Raw genomic sequence first — 18,096 nt, 5'->3', positions numbered from 1 at the left:
TTCTTTGAGTTTTTACCAAAAAGTTATATTTTGGTTTCATCTGACCATATGACGTTCTCCCAATCCTCTTCTGGATCATCCAAATGCACTCTAGCAAACTTCAGACGGGCCTGAACATGTACTGGCTTAAGCAGGGGGACACGTCTGGCACTGCAGGATTTGAGTCCCTGGCGGCGTAGTGTGTTACTGATGGTAGGCTTTGTTACTTTGGTCCCAGCTCTCTGCAGGTCATTCACTAGGTCCCCCCGTGTGGTTCTGGGATTTTTGCTCACCGTTCTTGTGATCATTTTGACCCCACAGGGTAAGAACTTGCGTGGAACCCCAGATCGAGGGAGATTATCAGTGGTCTTGTATGTCTTCCATTTCCTAATAATTGCTCCCACAGTTGATTTCTTCAAACCAAGCTGCTTACCTATTGCAGATTCAGTCTTCCCAGCCTGGTGCAGGTCTACAATTTTGTTTCTGGTGTCCTTTGACAGCTCTTTGGTCTTGGCCATAGTGGAGTTTGGAGTGTGACTGTTTGAGGTTGTGGACAGGTGTCTTTTATACTGATAACAAGTTCAAACAGGTGTCATTAATACAGGTAACGAGTGGAGGACAGAGGAGCCTCTTAAAGAAGAAGTTACAGGTCTGTGAGAGCCAGAAATCTTGCTTGTTTGTAGGTGACCAAATACTTATTTTCCACCATAATTTATTTGCAAATAAATTCATAAAAAATCCTACAATGTGATTTTCTGGATTTTTTCCCCTCCATTTTTCTGTCATAGTTGACGTGTACCTATGATGAAAATTACAGGCATCTCTCATCTTTTTAAGTGGGAGAACTTGCACAACTGTTGGCTGACTAAATACTTTTTTTCCCCACTGTATGTGGGACCCAATTCTTGAGGAATTGCTGATTCCAAAGATCATCTTTGTAGGGTTCATAGCATTCTCGTTGTCCCCCTGCCCTTTTACCTTGTGGGCTAAGACATCAAAGGGTAGGGACAGGACTAGTGCCACAACACCCACACCCCCCAAAGCCACCTTTGTGCTCCCTCCCAATGCAGACATCAGGTCCTGGTTGAAAACAGTAAGTTGTTCAGCAGGAAGGTGTTGCTGAATGGATGCATGCTGTTGGTCGAGAGCAGCACTTGAGTCCAGGGATAGGAAGCTGAGCAGTGTGTCATCTAGAGAGATATCAGGAACCAAGCCACCTGCCCTGGCAACTGAGAACATGTTCTGTATTGTTGCCGAAGATGGGAGGCAAGAAGTGATGCTTCTGAGAAGCATTATTCTCTTTCAGTATCTCTCTTACTATGACTCTCTATCACCCAATTTCTGGTGATTTCACTCTCATCTCAGCATCCGTAATATAATGCTGAAACTAAATTACAATGGTCGTGTATTTGAACAGCAAGCCTGTGGAGGACCTTGTCCTGTGAAAGTAAATCAATATTTGTTGACCCTTTTGGAGTTCATTGTATGAACCAAATAAAAAATAACATACTGTGAAATGTAGAGCACCATTTGAAAAAAATTGTATTCTGATGACCTAATAAAACGGTTCAGTGACATTAAACAACAAAAAACAGGCCATCACCACTGCACTGACACATTTGTTCCACAATGCAGTTCTACATGTATACCTGAGACACTATACACTAATTCAAGCCAACCCACATGTTGTATATGTGGATGTGGGCTCAAGTGAAGATGGGGTGTAGGTATATCCTTACAGGTGGAGTGTCAGGTGGCAGATGAGCATGTAAAGGAGCACACACAGGTTCAGCTCTAATGCACTTGTATACAGGTACTTGCGCAAAAAGTAGAATCCTTGTTACTCTCCATTTTTCAGGCTGGACCTACAAAAGAGATTCATTTAGTTACATGATTATTCTCTCAAAACGTCACATTATATTTAAAAACATATGTTGGCAGCTGTAATTCATAGAGAAACACTTCATTGGAAAAGAAGCAGGCCTAAAAGTTTGCATAGTCCAGGATGTGTAGACTAAAGGGTAAATAGCAAAACTCCTGGGAGAGGCCGCCCAATAAAAGAAGTAGCTAACCATGGGACGCCTCGGTTGTCAAGGAGTGTTGGAAACATTCCATGGAGCCCTCACAGTGTGGTGATACTTGTGTTGCAGGCAATTCATGACCTTTTGCTTTAACGTCTGAGATCGTCGACTCTATGATTTGGTTTTCTCTGCATGCTTGCTCTCAGAGGGACCAATATTCGATCATATTTGACATGTAATGTACTGGATTGAAGTAATTTATCCAACGTGTTCAGATCAACGTGTTCTTGGACGCAGCATTTCTACAAGAAAGCAACAAGAATGTAAGGATTATTTACAAACAGGCAGAATCTGTCGAGAACGCGCGACTATTTGTGAAAGATTAACAAGTGGGCTGTCCCTTCCATCGTTGTCAAGGCAACCTACACTGACTGACAGACAAACCACCCGAAGACAGACAGTTGAAGGATTTGTAAAAGTTTTTGTAAACTTATTTGGTCAGCTAATGTTTGTAATTTAATGAAAGCCTACTATTCCAGTGGGCTATTCCACAAAATAATACGCTCTGGGTATAATGGCGACTTCTACAGGCGCTGCACATGAGGCATCTGTCAGATGTGGAGTTTGGGCAGGTAGAGAACATTGGACTAACATTAAAGTTGGACGTGAAAAGAGAAATGGACCTGGGGTTCAGCAATGGTCTGACGGATCTAAATATGAAGGAGAATTTGTGAATGATTTGAAGCACGGCACAGGAGTCTTCACCTGGACAAATGGAGAGGTAGCTATTGTTGTTTGAATAGAATCATTTATTGACAGTCATGAAATAGCCCCGTGGGAGGGGGTCATACAATCCTGGCTGGCCAACATTAGGCTACTTTTGTTACAAGTCGCTGTTTATAGCACGTATTGTTACAAATGTCGCAAGTAGTTAAATTATTATTTTTGTAAGACATTTTCACTATTACAGGGTCCACAGCCTATGTCATAGAGTTATTTCTATCATTTTATTCTGTAGTTTTATGATGGCTCATTCTACAAAGATTATCGTCATGGAAATGGGACGTATTCCTGGCCAGCAGGCTTCAAATTTGTTGGAAAGTTTTATTTGAACCGAAAGGAGGGCTATGGCATTCAGACCTTCCCAGATGGCACCACTTTTCAGGTAAGACAGGAGTATGAGTGTCACCTGATACCAATATCCTATGACATGTTCTGACCTTGAGGATCTGAGTAGCATTACCATACTTACACCTGACTTCTGATTTAACCTGACCCCTACAGGGGTTGTACCATGCAGACGAGCGCTTTGGGCCAGGTGTGGTGACATACCCAGATGGACGTCAGGACGTGGGTCTGTGGCACCGGGAGAGGCTGCTGAGGCTGTGCACTGCCCTGGAGGGGGGCTTCACTCTCCATGCATTCCCAGAACACATGGCTCGGATCAACTGCAAGAAGGAGCCTAAGACCCAGTCCCAGAGCTCAGCCAAGGGGCCAGAGACCAAGGCCAAGCCTGGCACCAGGGAGGTTGGCATGGACCCACTTCTCTCTCCTTACCATGAGCTACTGCAGGACGAACGCTTTATCCTGCCCCCAGACATGGACCGCTACTCCACAGACTCGGACCACCTGCCTGTGCCCTGGGGGCTGCGTAAGGAGCTGGACCTGCAATTCTTCGGCGAGCACTGTGACAACCCAGACACTAACCCTGATGTCTCTGCAGCTTTACCACTGCAGCAGCGCATGCAGGCTCACATCCATAGGCACAGGTGAACACAAACGCAGGCCAAATATATTATACAGATGGCTGAAAGCAAATAAGCTTCTTACAGGTAGACTCAAAACGGTTTATTTTGTGTCCTGCTTACCACAGTGGCCTGTCTGTTGTTGTCCCTTCATGCTGCAGGTTTGAGGTGGAGGCCCTGGATTGGGACGTGGAGGCTGTTCTGTCTGAGAACCGGGAGAGGTTTGGTCCTAAGGGATCTCTGGAGCTCAACTCAGAGGGCCTCATCCAGGAGGCCTCGCTGGGTGACCCGCAGAGTGTCTATCGTATCCTACGGGATGGTAAGATACACCCTGACGTTGGCGATGCCCGAGGACACACAGCACTCATTGCAGCTACGGTAAGGCACTGACATTGTATCACAAAGGCATGGGAGACTCCAACACAGATATGAATATGAATGGATAATATTGATGTTGTGTGCACAGGAATTACTTGTTTGGATTTCTTTACAGGTCAACTGCCATAATGATGTGATCCACCTGCTCCTGGACAGCGGAGCAGATGTGAACAATCTCAACTGTGAGGGCATGTCTGCTCTGGCTGTTTGTAATGTCCTGTACTACCCAATCCAGTCACTCCATGAGACAGTTGCAGAGAAGGTCCCACAAAAGACCCACCCAAAATCACAGGTCTGTGAGGCACCAAAACATTTGACATGACTTTCTTTGGACAGTTCTTTGCTCTAAAATGTCAGCTCTTTATTGTTTTTCTTCATTATATTTATTTGTCACTCTTATGTAAAACAGGCTGTCAAAGCCCGGTCCCCATCAGTGAACAGTCCTCAGAGCAGCATAGTGGAAGCCACCAAAAACAGAGCCCAGACCACCAAACAGGCTGACCAGCCCAACCAGGCTGACGACACTGCTCCAAAGGACCACACCAACCAGGCTGATAACGAGGCTACGGACCCTGCCCAGTGTAATGACAGTCAAGTGTCCCTTTACAATGGCCAGGGTTATTGTCAGGAAGAGGCTGACCAGGACGAGGATGAACAGTACCTCCAGGACTGCAGTGACCAGGCTGCCCTGGACCTAGACCGCATGGACATGACGGTGGTGAGGGAGAGGTGCTCCATCCAGGTGCTGGATGGGAACATCCCACTGGGCTCTGTCCCCTGGCATGAGAAGGGTGGCTCTGATGGTCTGACCCAGCAGCAGGAGGAGGGAGAGGCAGGATCAGAGGAGGACCGGAGGAGGGAGAGGAGAGGCAGCCTTATGGTTGACCCAGCATTTGACTCAACCCGCTCCCTGGCCAGCTTCCACATCCATGTCACGGAGGAGGTCATGCAGAAGACGGCCGAGGCCCTAAGCCGATCGGGCCTGGTACCACCTGCTGACACCCAGGAGACCGTCCGCAAGATGGCCCTCATGAAGACAGAGTGAGTCTGGAACAACCAGGGCTCTGTGCTCATAGGAAACATTGTGGGTTAATTTTAGAGAGGCCGTCCTTACTCACATAAATTTGAATTTATCTCATAGCATGTGCAACGTAAAAACTGCAAACCATGGAGAAAATACTTAAATGGAATCATCCTCTAAATAAAACCAAGGCAATACCACAACCAAATGGGATGTGCTGATTGACATAATGTTAGGGTGGAGGTGATTAACCCCCATCTCTTTGTGTAGGCACAGGGGAAGGTGGAACACCATAAAGCTGCTACTGGACAGGGGAGCAGACCCTAACGCCTCCAGTGTGCCCATGCCTGTCCTCTTCCTGGCCATCAAGGCAGGCCACATTCAGGCTGTCAGGCGTCTGCTGGAGTGTGGAGCACGCACTGATATGTGCCTGCCTTCAGAAGTGGGCTATCTCTCACCTTATTTTTTCTCTTTCTCACTCAGCCCCACTAACAAAACACATGGCTTTCTCCTAGCTGAGTGTAGTTTACTACACAGAGTTGATGTTTCAATATGACTGTGGTTGCTGAAATGGCTTAGTGATGACAGAAGGCGAGGGTGGTTGGTTGGTCTATTCCAGTGATTAGTTACAGTCATACAGTATATCTCCTCTCATCTCATATGTTCCAGCAAAAGGGTTTCTACCCCCTGCACATTGCTGCAGCTCTCCCCGGGGCAGAGGGCCCCAAGATCACTGAGCTGTTGCTGCATGCCGTGGCAGATCCCGACGTCACCGCCCAAGACGCCTACGAGGTGTTTAAGCTGGACAAGGTCAGCAGAGTAAGAGAGGGTTTTCTGTTGTTGAGACTTGCCTCAAGATGAGACTTGCCTCATCTTCATGGTTCATAACTGACATGTTTCCTTTTTTATATTTTTTATATATACACACGAACAACACACACGCATGCACGTGCACACACACACACACACCAACCACCCAGAATCCTGTGGAGCCCCAAGCTGGTTTTGGGAATAAGACTTCCACGTCGTCCGGCCCCCCGTCTCAGTTCTACATGGCCCCCAGTGTGCCCCCAGAAGAGGGGGGCAGGACTCCTCTGCATATGGCCTGCCAGAGAGACAAGGACTACACTGTGAGTATTGCCACTAGTCTTCAGAGTGTAAAGTTATGACTTCGTGTATGAGTATTGTGCATGTGTGGGATATTGTATGTGTGTGTATGCTGTGTGTGTATTTCAGAATGCTAGGGAGGTTGTGTCACTGCTCCTCTCCCACAAGGCAAGCACCAATCTCCTGTGGAGTGGCCACTCTCCCCTCTCTCTGGCTATCGCTAGCGGCAACGACTTGGTAAGGGCTTCAGTTCTCTCTTAGACAGGCCAAGACTGAAATACAACACCCTACGCATTCGCATTTGGCAAAACACACTTATTACTGTAAATACTTCTTAGAGGGAGTTTAAAATAAGTGTGTTACCACTCTACTCCTCCTCTCCACCTCCCCTAGTCCCCATATGTATTCATTCTGAACTTGGCCTAGGGTTTTCTTCCATCTCGCCATGACTGTTCAGTGAGCTTTCCTGCTGTGTTTTACACCCACCACTTAATGGAGAATGGCTCTATCATTATTTCCTGTGCATTTCACCTCTCCTCCCCTCTCCTTCCCCCCATCATCCCTCAGTAGCCATTGAGTACATGAATACCCTGTTATAATATGTGAGGAGTAAATCTTAACTAGCTCCTTTCATGGCACAATGTGAAATGTCTGCTCTGTTACATTCATTCTGTCCCTTCATTCGGTCACAGACCGAGGGGTTTTGAATCAGAAACACGTTTTTTCTCCAACAAAGGGAAACAGATTTTAATTTGCTGTATGAATGGCGTGCTAAACCTACAAGGATTATGGGAAGGAGGGAGGCTGCCTACTTAAGCTGGATGGGAGGGAGCACATCCTTAAGAGGAGTTGGAGGTGCTGCTGGGGACATGAAAGGCTTCTGGTGAAACACACAGTCAGGCTGAGATGATGATGGATGGGGGAGGGGGAGGGGTGGATGTGTGAGTCAACAGCAACCCAGATAGGCATTTAGTGGTGCAGGAGTCTTAACAATCCCATATACAGTCGTGGTCAAAAGTTTTGACAATGACACAAATATTAATTTTCACAAAGTCTGCTGTCTCAGTTTTTATGATGGAAATTTGCATATACTCCAGAATGTTATGAAGAGTGATCAGATGAATTGCAATTAATTGCAAAGTTCCTCTTTGCCATGAAAATGAACTTAATCCCCAAAAAATATTTCCACTGCATTTCAGACTTGCCACAAAAGGACCAGCTGACATCATGTCAGTGATTCTCTCGTTAACACAGGTGAGAGTGTTGACAAGGACAAGGCTGGAGATCACTCTGTCATGCTGATTGAGCTAGAATAACAGACTGGAAGCTTTAAAAGGAGGGTGGTGCTTGAAATCATTGTTCTTCCTCTGTTAACCATGGTTACCTGCAAGGAAACACGTGCCGTCATCATTGCTTTGCACAAAAAGGGCTTCACAGGCAAGGATATTGCTGCTAGTAAGATTGCACCTAAATCAACCATTTATCGGATCATCAAGAACTTCAAGGAGAGAGGTTCAATTGTTGTGAAGAAGGCTTCAGGGCGCCCAAGAAAGTCCAGCAAGCGCCAGGACCGTCTCCTAAAGTTGATTCAGCTGCGGGATCGGGGCACCACCAGTGCAGCGCTTGCTCAGGAATGGCAGCAGGCAGGTGTGAGTGCATCTGCACGCACAGTGAGGCGAAGACTTTTGGAGGATGGCCTGGTGTCAAGAAGGGCAGCGAGGAAGCCACTTCTTTCCAGGAAAAACATCAGGGACAGACTGATATTGTGCAAAAGGTACAGGGATTGGACTGCTGGGGACTGGGGTAAAGTCATTTTCTCTGATGAATCCCCTTTCCGATTGTTTGGGGCATCCGGAAAACACCTTGTCCGGAGGAGATAAGGTGAGCGCTACCATCAGTCCTGTGTCATGCCAACAGTAAAGCATCCTGAGACCATTCATGTGCGGGGTTGCTTCTCAGCCAAGGGAGTGGGCTCACTCACAATTTTGCCTAAGAACACAGCCATGAATAAAGAATGGTACCAACATATCCTCCGATAGCAACTACTCCCAACTATCCAAGAACAGTTTGGTGACGAACAATGCCCTTTCCAGCATGATGGAGCACCTTGCCATAAGGCAAAAGTGATAACTAAGTGGCTCGGGGAACAAAACATCGACATTTTGGGTCCATGGCCAGGAAACTCCCCAGACCTTAATCCCATTGAGAACTTGTGGTCAATCCTCAAGAGGCGGGTGGACAAACAAAAACCCACATTTTTTGTTGTTTTGGCTCTGAACCCCAGCACTTTGGATTTGAAATGATACAATGACTACCCCCCAAGAGTTTAGTATTTGGTCCCATATTCCTAGCACGCAATGATTACTTCAAGCTTGTGACTCTACAAACTTGTTGGATGTATTTACTGTTTGTTTTGGTTGTGTTTCAGATTATTTTGTGCCCAATAGAAATTAATGGTAAATAATACTTTTGGTCCCCTAAAATGAAGGGACTATGTACAAAAAGTGCTGTAATTTCTAAACGGTTCACCAGATATGATTGAAAATACCCTCGAATTAAACAGTCTGCACTTTAACCTCATAGTCATTGTATCATTTCAAAGTGCTGAAGTACAGAGCCAAAACAACAAAAATCAGGTCACTGTCCCAATACTTTTGGAGCTCACTGTAACTGTACAGGACTGAAGCCTTGTCTTTCCCTCTTGCGTTGACCTCCTTTTTCTAATGAATGTCCCGTTAGGCTGTTGATGAGCTGCTGGCTGGGGGTGCTGACCCCAACCTCCCCCTGACCCGCCGGGTTGGCAGTGCCCTCTGTGCCATGACCAATATCAGCTACGACTGTGCGGCTCACCTCCGCAACAGAACCAAGCTGGTAAGCACATCCAGGAGGCTGCATCCATACACACTATACTGCTTCTTCTCCTCACTAAATGCAGCACATCAGGAATGTCTTTGTGTTGTTTTACTAGCTGGAGAAACTGATGAAGGCTGGTGCCAACATACTGATGCCAGTGGTGGTTGGCGAGGGCCGCAGGTGTGCTGTGGGCACCGCTGTGGACTACGCCCACTATGCATTTCACCAGGTTCAGTACCAACACAACTGTACAATACTTCAAACCTTATACTCAGAAACAGACATTCTGTAGACTTCAACTTCCATGCAAATCCTGCAGTAGTTACCTGGTGTTATTAAAGTAGAAGTGCTGGTGCCTCCCCTCATGCCCCAGGACTGGCGCATCGCCCACACCCCGTACCACGCCCTGAACCAGAGGGAGAGAGAGGCATACAATGCCCGCAGACAGATCCTCAGCGTGATGGGAGACCTACTGCGCCAGGCAGCCATCAGGATGGAGAGACAGCGTGGAGAGAGGGAGCAGGGCCTGGGCATCAGCAGTACGTGTGTGTTTGTGTTCATGTGTATGAGAGTGTGTCACTGTGAATGCGTATGTGTGAGTACATCTGTGATGTACTCACACATACGCACGCATACGCATTCACCGTGCATGTAATGTATGTGTGTCTGTGGCAGGTGTTAGTCCCACAGAGAAGTTTGTGTACACTGGAGCAGGATCCACTCCTCCCTGGAACAAGGCAGCCAGAGCGGTTCTCCCTGAGGAACAGGACAGCACAGAGTCCCTCCCTCAGCAGATAGAACAGCAGCAGAGGGCTGAGAAGAGGTACTAGCATCCCAAACTACACACACACACACACACACACACACTAACACACTGACACAGTTACTGTTACCATTCAAATTCAATTTACTAATTTCTTTTAAAAATGACTATCTTTCCTCTCATTCCAGACGGGGAAGTAAGGCAGTGATTGTCAGGTGAACTATACTTTCATTTATTCAACTGCTGTCTCAGACGTCTGCTAACACTTACCAGGGTTTCACACGTGTTCTAGTAAAGTAGGCTACTGTATGAGTTGAGACTAGGAAACGACACATTTAAAGCTATAAGAGTTTTAGTCACCAGATGGCAGCAAAGTCATTGTTATGGCATGTACATGAAACTGACAATGTGATATTTATACATGCATATCTATGTGGTGTTTTCAGGAAGCCCCTGTTTAAATACTGCTACCAGTGTGGCCGTTCTGTGGGTGTGGTCCTGATCGCCTGCAGCCGCTGCCACGAGGTGTTCTACTGTAGCAAGACGTGCAAGATGAAGGCTTGGAACGACCGCCACAAGGATGAGTGTGTCCGTGTGCCAGGTCGGAAGGAAAACACCACCTCCCCCAAACCCATCCCCAATCACCTTCTCACACAGCATGCCAACACCCTTAACTAACTGATCAATCCCTGTGTGTAATTTGTTAAACACAAGTTCATATGAAGTTATACCCCAACATCCAAACTTCAGCTTTTCCCTGTTTTGTAGCACATTTGATTAAACTAATCTGCATTCCTAATCCTCAAGTGATTGGTGAGTATGTCAAAGAGCCCATAGTCTGCTTAATAGACACATTGTTTCACAATATTCATGTAATATACAGTATACATTGAGTGTATAAAACATTAAGAACACCTGCTCTTTCCATGACAGACTGACCAGTGAAAGCTATGATCCCTTATTGATGTCACTTGTTAAATCCGCTTCAATTAATCAATCAATGAAGGGGAGGAGAGAGTTGAAGAAGGATTTTTAAGCCTTGAGACAATTCAGACATGGATTGTGTATGTGTGCCATTCAGAGGGTGAATGGGCAAAACAAAATATTTAAGTGCATTTTAACAGGGTATTTTAGTAGGTGCCAGGCTCGGGGCGCATCGATTTGTGTCAGGAACTGCAACGCTGCTGGGTTTTTCACGATCAACAGTTTCCCGTGTGTATCAAGAATGGTCCACCACCCAAAGGACATCCAGCCAACTTGACACAACTGTGGGAAGCATTGGAGTCAACCTGGACCAGCATCCCTGTGGAATGCTTTCGACACCTTGTAGAGTCCATGCCCCGACAAATTGAGGCTGTTCTGAGGGCCAAACTCAATATTGGGAAGGTGTCCTTAATGTTTTGTACACTCAGTGTAATGGAAGTGCATGGTTTGGTCCTGCAGTCATTCACTTGCACATACTGTACTACAGTGGTTCTGAACCCATACGTTTCACAATTGTGTTGTAGCCCTGAACTAACTCACCGGATTACCTAGTCAAGGGTCACGTTCCCCTGCTCAGACGTTGCATGCATCAACTAATGGTTGCATGCCACATCATCAACTGTGTTATCGACTGACAGATTGCTAAAACACGATAAGCTGATACCTAAAATACCTATCCAGGCGTTGTAAGATCTGGCATGCATCAGCAACGCCTGGGCACAGGAACGCACCCAATGGCTTGATGATTAGTTGACAATTTGAATCAGGTGTGCTAGGTCTGGAATAGATCAAATACATGGAACGGCTGGGGGTCCCCAAGGAGAGGTTTGACAACCCCTGCTGTACTGTACAGCAGGTTTCGCCATGCCTTTATTACTTATTGCCACTAGGTGGCACTGATACTACACAGATTGACTGAACCTGTTAACATGGCATTGATACTGAGAAGTGACTATTTGAGCTTAAAAATGAGAAATAAGACCTAGGCACAGATGGGTCATGCAGTGAGCTTGTGTCCTATGTGGATTCTTTATAGGAGTCACCCATAGTGAAAATACTCTACTAATTCAGGAGAGAAAAGGACAGCCAAGCACAGTCAAGAGTAAGGCCATGCAGTAAAACCGATATAAATATTTTTTAAAAATAATATATATAGCAAACAACAGTGTGAGTGATGAGTATGTATGAAGATGTTTGCTATATATCTTGGAGTGTGAAAAAACATTTGTGAGGGTGAAATTAGATGATCGATTTTTACTTCTGCTTTTAGGAATTCTATGTTGACACACTACACTATAGTTTAAGTGTATTAAAGACAGTGACCTAGTACAGAGTATGTGATGACGCTGCTGTTGCTGTGACACCAGTGTTTGCAGAATCCCAAAATAACCCCACCAAGGCATCGCTGATAGAGCAGATGAAGGTCCATCTGAAGCTTGACAGGTTAAAGGAGAAGCTGGCAAGAGGGTTACTACAGGGTAGGATTACAGTAAGATAAGGCACCATATTCACTACAGAACATTATCTCAAAGTACTGAATAGAAAAGTGAAAGTCTCTGATGTGATAAGGATATTGTCTGTCAGTCACGACCCATTAGATAGAGAGATTGGGACTAAGCATGGCTCTGTGTTTGTGTCCGCAGCTAAACCCAAAGACCCAAACAACTCTGTGAGGAAGGCCAAAAGCAACGAGGGCTCTCAGGATCCAGCCGCTCAGAGACGATATTTAGGAGCCGGGGCCAAAACCAAGATGGGCCAGCTCAACCTGGCCCAGAAACTCTCAGAGAGCCAATATGAAAACCTGAAAGAGAACTACAGCTTCATCTGACAGCTACACATAGACAGATTCTGTTATATTAAAGTACTTTGGGAATGGAATATATTCTCTAGAAACATGAATGGAGGAGTGTGGTGAGTGGTAACTTGGTTTCATGTGAAACTGTGTGCCAGATGATTTGACAGACATGATAATGTGCAGTAAGATAAAATGATGACAGTCAAACAGCGTAATCATTGTATGGACAGCATCCCAGTACCTTTGACTCTGTTACCAGAAGAAGCAGTTAAAAAGAACAGTCAGTCTCAGTCGGCATCTTTAAAATGGCATCACGTTTATAATAGCTGACACAATTCATGGGGGAAAACAACAACAGCATGTTGACATATTTTCACCTCGGCATTGTTGCTCAATCACAAGAAAACCTCAAAGGGGGATTTTTTATTTATTTTTATCACCTAGGCACATTTTCAAATTGGAACATTTTACTTATGCCTCCCACTGTACTGTAGGACAATCAAGTGTGTCCACCAAATAGTTGGGGCCCCTGATTTTCTTTTCATCCCTGACACATAAAACCACATTCATACCACACACACACATTTGATGTAATCAGCCAGCCTGTATCTGTATCCAAATCAATCAGCACTTCAACATGGCGCTTCTCTCCCATTGATTTTTCCATATGAGGATTCTCTGTGCGTTGAGAGAGGGCCTGCTCATCGATTTCTCAGCGTTCATTGGGCCCGGGAACTGAGCTGAGCAGTCCAGTGTTGGGTTTGTTAGCACAAATGTTTTAAATGAAGAGCTATAAGAACCTGCAGGTAACGGGGAATGGGCTTCTTATTCAGCTTCCCACCTCAATTAATGTAAGGGGGAAATTAAGAGCAAATTATCTCACCAAATCTGCAGGCTACTGTAAGTGCCAGGGTACCATATGAAAAGCAGGTGAAGGAAGAAACATGCAGCCTCATGGGCCTGGAAGTGTTGAAGGACAGACCAGGGGCAGTGCAAATTTAGGGAATGGTGATCAAGACTGGAAAGCAGCAATCATGCTCTGTCTTCTGTTTATGTTTCTTTTAGCTCGGTTTTCAGTGTTTCTCTCCTGGGAAATCAGAAGCTGGATTCACACAGTCTTAAAACATTCATTCTACATGCATCCATTCATGCTGTACCTCTATATGACGTCAGTCACACACACAGTTTTACACAAAGTCAAAGACAGGCACTCACACACTTACATACGTACACCAATACATTGACATATACACTGTATCACCAGATCATCTCCATTCTAGCATCCACGTACTGTCTGGATGTCTCTCCCCCAACAATTTAACATTTAATCCCCATTGGCCATACATACACAATGTGCCACTACATCAGATTTATTCTCTGCTATGACAGACTGTAACTGTACACACACAGACACTTTGAAACGGTCCTCCTGTGTGTGACGGAGGGAACATGAGCCAGCTCCAACAACAATGCACTCACATTACTGACTGCACCTTCATTACAATGTCACTGTGCTCCCTGGAACATTCTAGCAATGTTTGGAGAACGTGTGACGGCGTTTTAGTCAAGGCATTCCCGCTCCACATCCAGCTGTAGTCAACTGTGCATATGGTGGGTGGGGAAGGTTCAAACCCCTAAGTTTGAGTTAGTGATAATAGATTACATGATATCACAAGATAGGAAATATGTACAAAAAGGTGCACCTTTCCTTTTTTTGACAGGTCACTAGGATGTGTCGATATACTAACCAACGTCTATGCTTGAAATTCTTCTTGTGATTTGTATGTGGGCTTGTTTTGGAGTGTGTATATTCTATGAGTGTTGCTGGCTAAGTGAGCTGTGCGTCACCTGACTGCTAACAGAATGGTGGCTTTTAGAATTTTTAAGGACAGATTGATCAAATAAAATATTAGGCACAGAAAGACTTACAGGCCTAGTATGACGGAAGCGGCTTTCTACAGCCCTTCAATAGAGAAGGGGTAGATTGTTATACTGTACCACTTGCTTTCACAGACACTTCATATCTAGTATCTTATTTTGATCACTCTGTTATCACAGATAATTTCCCTGTGCAGCAGGAAATGCAAAACTTGTCGTGTATTTGAGTTTTTAAAAGGCTTCTAAAGTTTGTAATTTCCACTTTAAAATGTCAGACTTGATTTGCCCTAACAAAAATATTCAACCCCTACAAAAATGTATATTAATTATAATACACATAACAATTCACATTTCCTGTTGCTGCAAGATTATTTTCCTTTTGTGAGAAGGTCAAATTAAGATATGACATAGATATGTCATTGCTGCAGTGTTAATTAATGTGCTATTGATGCAATGGTTTTACAATAAGCCATTATTTTTATGTAATAGATACTTGAGAGATCCACATTCCCTTGTCACTGTGATTGAGATTTTTAAAAAATGAATGTGTTGGATGAGCATACTGTAGATACGCACCAAACCGGCATTCACAGTGTTCTCACAACATCACTGTAAAGTTATTGGCATTGTTAGAACATTGCAACAAGGTCACATTGACTTTACATTAGAATGGCATATTCACTAAGAAGCTTGTGCCATCCAAACATCACATGTGAACCATCCTTGTTCACCACCCAAGCATAGAAACAATAAAAAGAAGCCAAAGACCAGCTCTACTTGCCATATTAAAAAATATATAAACAAGCAAATAAAACAAGGAATATTAATGTTCTTTGTTTTTTTCTCATCAAAATAAAAGGTAGTCCATTTATTCAATGACAATCCTTTCCTATTTGGCAAAGTTACCCACCCATCCCCCTTTTTCCGCTCTTCTGTTCCATCTCAGAGCCCTATCCAAACACAGTCTCAATTGGATGCACCACCTGTTCATTATCGCCTGAGCAGCAGTGTGGCCAATGAGAGCAGGGGGAGGAGGATGGAGGGGTGAGTCTGGGTTCCTGTGCCCTTCACCTTCTTGTTCTCAGGAGGATTGTAGTATCTGGTGCTGTCTGTTTTGGGCACAATGACACGAGGTCCGCTACTGGCACACGACTCGCCTGTACACATTCCACTTCCTGAACCACTGACATCATCACCTGGGGACAAGGGAAAGGCATTGGTTAATTGAAATGAGGATATCAGTGAGTCCAAGCTGTTCAAGATGTTTCTGCTACACTCCCAACTCTAACCTATACATCCAATCCCCCCCATCCCCAAACCCAATACCCCATACTCTCTAACCCTGTCTACTGCACTCTAAGCCCTTCCTCCTCCCCCGCCCGTCACTCACTGGCATCCTGGAAGTCCACGTCGTTGCCGTTGAGGGCGTTCCTCAGCCGGTTGGTCATGATCTTCAGCTGCATGATCTGCTGCCGGATAGTCATGTCTGGCTTGGTGATGTCGATTTCCACCTCTGGGTTATTGATCTGGCTGGCCAGGCCGTCACCCATCACCTCAGGAAGATACCTGGACACAGAACACATCAATACTTCACTTAGCAGGCAACACGGTTGGATTTCTATGGTACTACATTGCATTAGGATGACAAAGCTCTTGGACTAGGCCTTTATTTGAATGTGGCTTTGGACCATTAAGGAGATGTATGTCAAGTAGAATTTTGTGGGTGTAAGGTTTTATATTTATTTTCTTAGTTCACCTTGTGTTCTTGAACGTAGATCTGTTTCTTTGTGTTCTTGAACGTAGCCCTGTTTCTTTGTGTTCTTAAACGTAGCCCTGTCTTTCATTTTGGTTCATTTATTTCACCTGTGTTAGTTACTCACCAGGTCTCATCAGCTCCTTATTTAGTTCAGGTCATTCTGTTTGTGCCTTGTGAGGTATTGTTTGTTTTGACTCTACTAAGCTGTTTCCTAGCTCGTTTGTGAGACCCAGTTATAGCCTTCAGTCCTAGTTTTGTTTCACCTGCTTGTTTGCCTACCTGTGTATGACCATTGCCTGCCTGTGACCACAATTCCTGCCTTCTGCGAAGGTGAAATAAACACCTGCTGCGCTCTGCGCGTGAATCTACACCTTTTTCTCCCTGAGTATTCATTACAGTGGGTTATGTTTTTACGGCTGGACGAATCCATTTTCCTTCAGGGATTTAGTCTATCGATTTCACCAGTTATTGATTTGTCAACCTTTTTATGTGTATCTATCTCAGTCTCTCCTCATCTTCTCTATTGTATATCCATCTAGGGTCCCCTCTCTTCCACTGGACTATATTGCTGTGGTCACAGTATTGGGTGGGAAATCCTACACTCATACAGTATATGCTGTATATATTCAGGTAACTGACAAAATAAAGGAAACACCAACATAAAGTGTCTTAATAGAGTGTTGGGCCACCACAAGCCAGAACAGCTTCAATGCACCTTGGCATAGATTCTACAAGTCTCTGGAACTCTATTGGAGGGATGCGACACAATTCTTCCATGAGAAATGGCATAATTTGGTGTTTTGTTGATGGTGGTGGAGAACACTGTCCCAGGCACCGCTCCAGAATCTCCCATAAGTGTTAAATTGGGTTGAGATCTGGTGACTGAGACGGCCATGGTATATGGATTACATCGTTTTTATGCTCAATAAACCATTCAGTGACCACTCGTGCCATGTGGATGGGGGCATTGTCATCCTACGGGCATACAGTAGCTTTGGTAGCCAAAATAATGGCCTGCCTAGCGTGATGGGATGTTAATTGCTTAATTAACTCAGGAACCACACCTTTGTGGAAGCACCTGCTTTCAATATACTTTGTATCCCTCATTTACTCAAGTGTTTCCATTATTTTGGCAGTTGCCTGTAGCTTGAATAGCTATACTTGATGCCGGTTAACCTATCTGTAAATTACGCATATCACTTTCTGCTTACGGCTGAGCTAGCGATACAGCAAACTGAGCCCTACATGCATTATTAATGGCCCATTGCCTTGGAGTTGCATTTTTATGTCATGACCTGTCACAAATTTCAATATTTCAGCATCTCTAACCACGTTTCCATCAATGATTTACAGTGTCTTCATAGTATTCATACCTCTTGACTTATTCCACATTTTGTTGTTAAAGCCTGAATTCAAAATGTATTAAATATATTTTTTTTTACGCACAATATCTACACAAAATACCCCATAATGACAAAGTGAAAACATGTTTTTAGAAATGTTTGCAAATTTATTGAAAATGAAATACAGTAATATCTAATTTACATAAGTATTCACAATCCTGAGTCAATACTTTGTTGAAGCACGTTTAGCGGCAATTACAGCTGTGAGTCTTTTTGGGTAACTCTCTAAGAGCTTTGCACACCTGGATTGTACAATATTTGCCCATTATTCTTTTAAAAATTCTTCAAGCTCTGTCAAGTTGATAGTTGATCATTGCTAGACAGACATTTTTAAGACTTGCCATAGATTTTCAAGCCGATTTAAGTCAAAACTGTAACTAGGCCACTCAGGACATTCAATGCCGTCTTGGTAA

General features: G+C 44.6%; 2 protein-coding genes across 6 annotated transcripts in view; one reads left to right on the top strand and one right to left on the bottom strand.

Annotated features, from left to right (window-relative positions):
* Positions 1-2,148: 2,148 nt before the first annotated feature.
* Positions 2,149-12,903, top strand: ankmy1 (ankyrin repeat and MYND domain containing 1). Of its 5 annotated transcripts, none has more exons than XM_084164629.1 (18): positions 2,149-2,781; positions 3,019-3,165; positions 3,285-3,769; positions 3,907-4,123; positions 4,239-4,415; positions 4,533-5,164; positions 5,415-5,586; positions 5,814-5,963; positions 6,125-6,274; positions 6,381-6,488; positions 8,991-9,122; positions 9,220-9,333; positions 9,478-9,643; positions 9,780-9,927; positions 10,056-10,082; positions 10,314-10,468; positions 12,219-12,329; positions 12,495-12,903. In XM_084164629.1, exons 1-18 carry the CDS (start codon positions 2,575-2,577, stop codon positions 12,677-12,679), a joined length of 3,483 nt encoding a protein of 1,160 aa, XP_084020755.1. In that variant the 5' UTR covers positions 2,149-2,574; the 3' UTR covers positions 12,680-12,903. The 5 variants fall into 5 exon arrangements, with proteins under 5 accessions (XP_084020755.1, XP_084020756.1, XP_084020759.1 ...); XM_084164630.1 differs by having other exon boundaries at positions 5,814-5,954; positions 12,495-12,901; XM_084164633.1 differs by having other exon boundaries at positions 12,219-12,340; positions 12,495-12,609.
* Positions 12,904-13,051: 148 nt separating this feature from the next.
* LOC311131575 (glypican-1-like) overlaps positions 13,052-18,096 on the bottom strand; it is a 59,587-nt gene continuing 54,542 nt past the window's right edge. Inside the window, exons 8-9 of the mRNA XM_084164637.1 lie at positions 15,915-16,090; positions 13,052-15,720 (exon numbers count right to left, since the gene is read on the bottom strand). Of these exons, the coding sequence (XP_084020763.1) occupies positions 15,515-15,720; positions 15,915-16,090 (382 nt within the window). The 3' untranslated portion in view covers positions 13,052-15,514. The remainder of the gene's footprint in view (positions 15,721-15,914; positions 16,091-18,096) is intronic.

This window comes from Coregonus lavaretus, assembly GCF_964263955.1.
Source record: "Coregonus lavaretus genome assembly, chromosome: 6".
NCBI lineage: Eukaryota > Metazoa > Chordata > Actinopteri > Salmoniformes > Salmonidae > Coregonus > Coregonus lavaretus.
This window is presented reverse-complemented; position numbering and strand designations above follow the sequence as displayed.

Excerpts from the sequence above, each read along its gene's own strand:
- ankmy1 (XM_084164629.1), top strand. The coding sequence starts at position 2,575 with ATGGCGACTTCTACAGGCGCTGCACATGAGGCATCTGTCAGATGTGGA. Across the intron at positions 4,124-4,238 it reads CAGCACTCATTGCAGCTACG|GTCAACTGCCATAATGATGT; the intron begins GTAAGGCACTGA and ends ATTTCTTTACAG. Across the intron at positions 10,469-12,218 it reads TGAGTGTGTCCGTGTGCCAG|TGTTTGCAGAATCCCAAAAT; the intron begins GTCGGAAGGAAA and ends CTGTGACACCAG.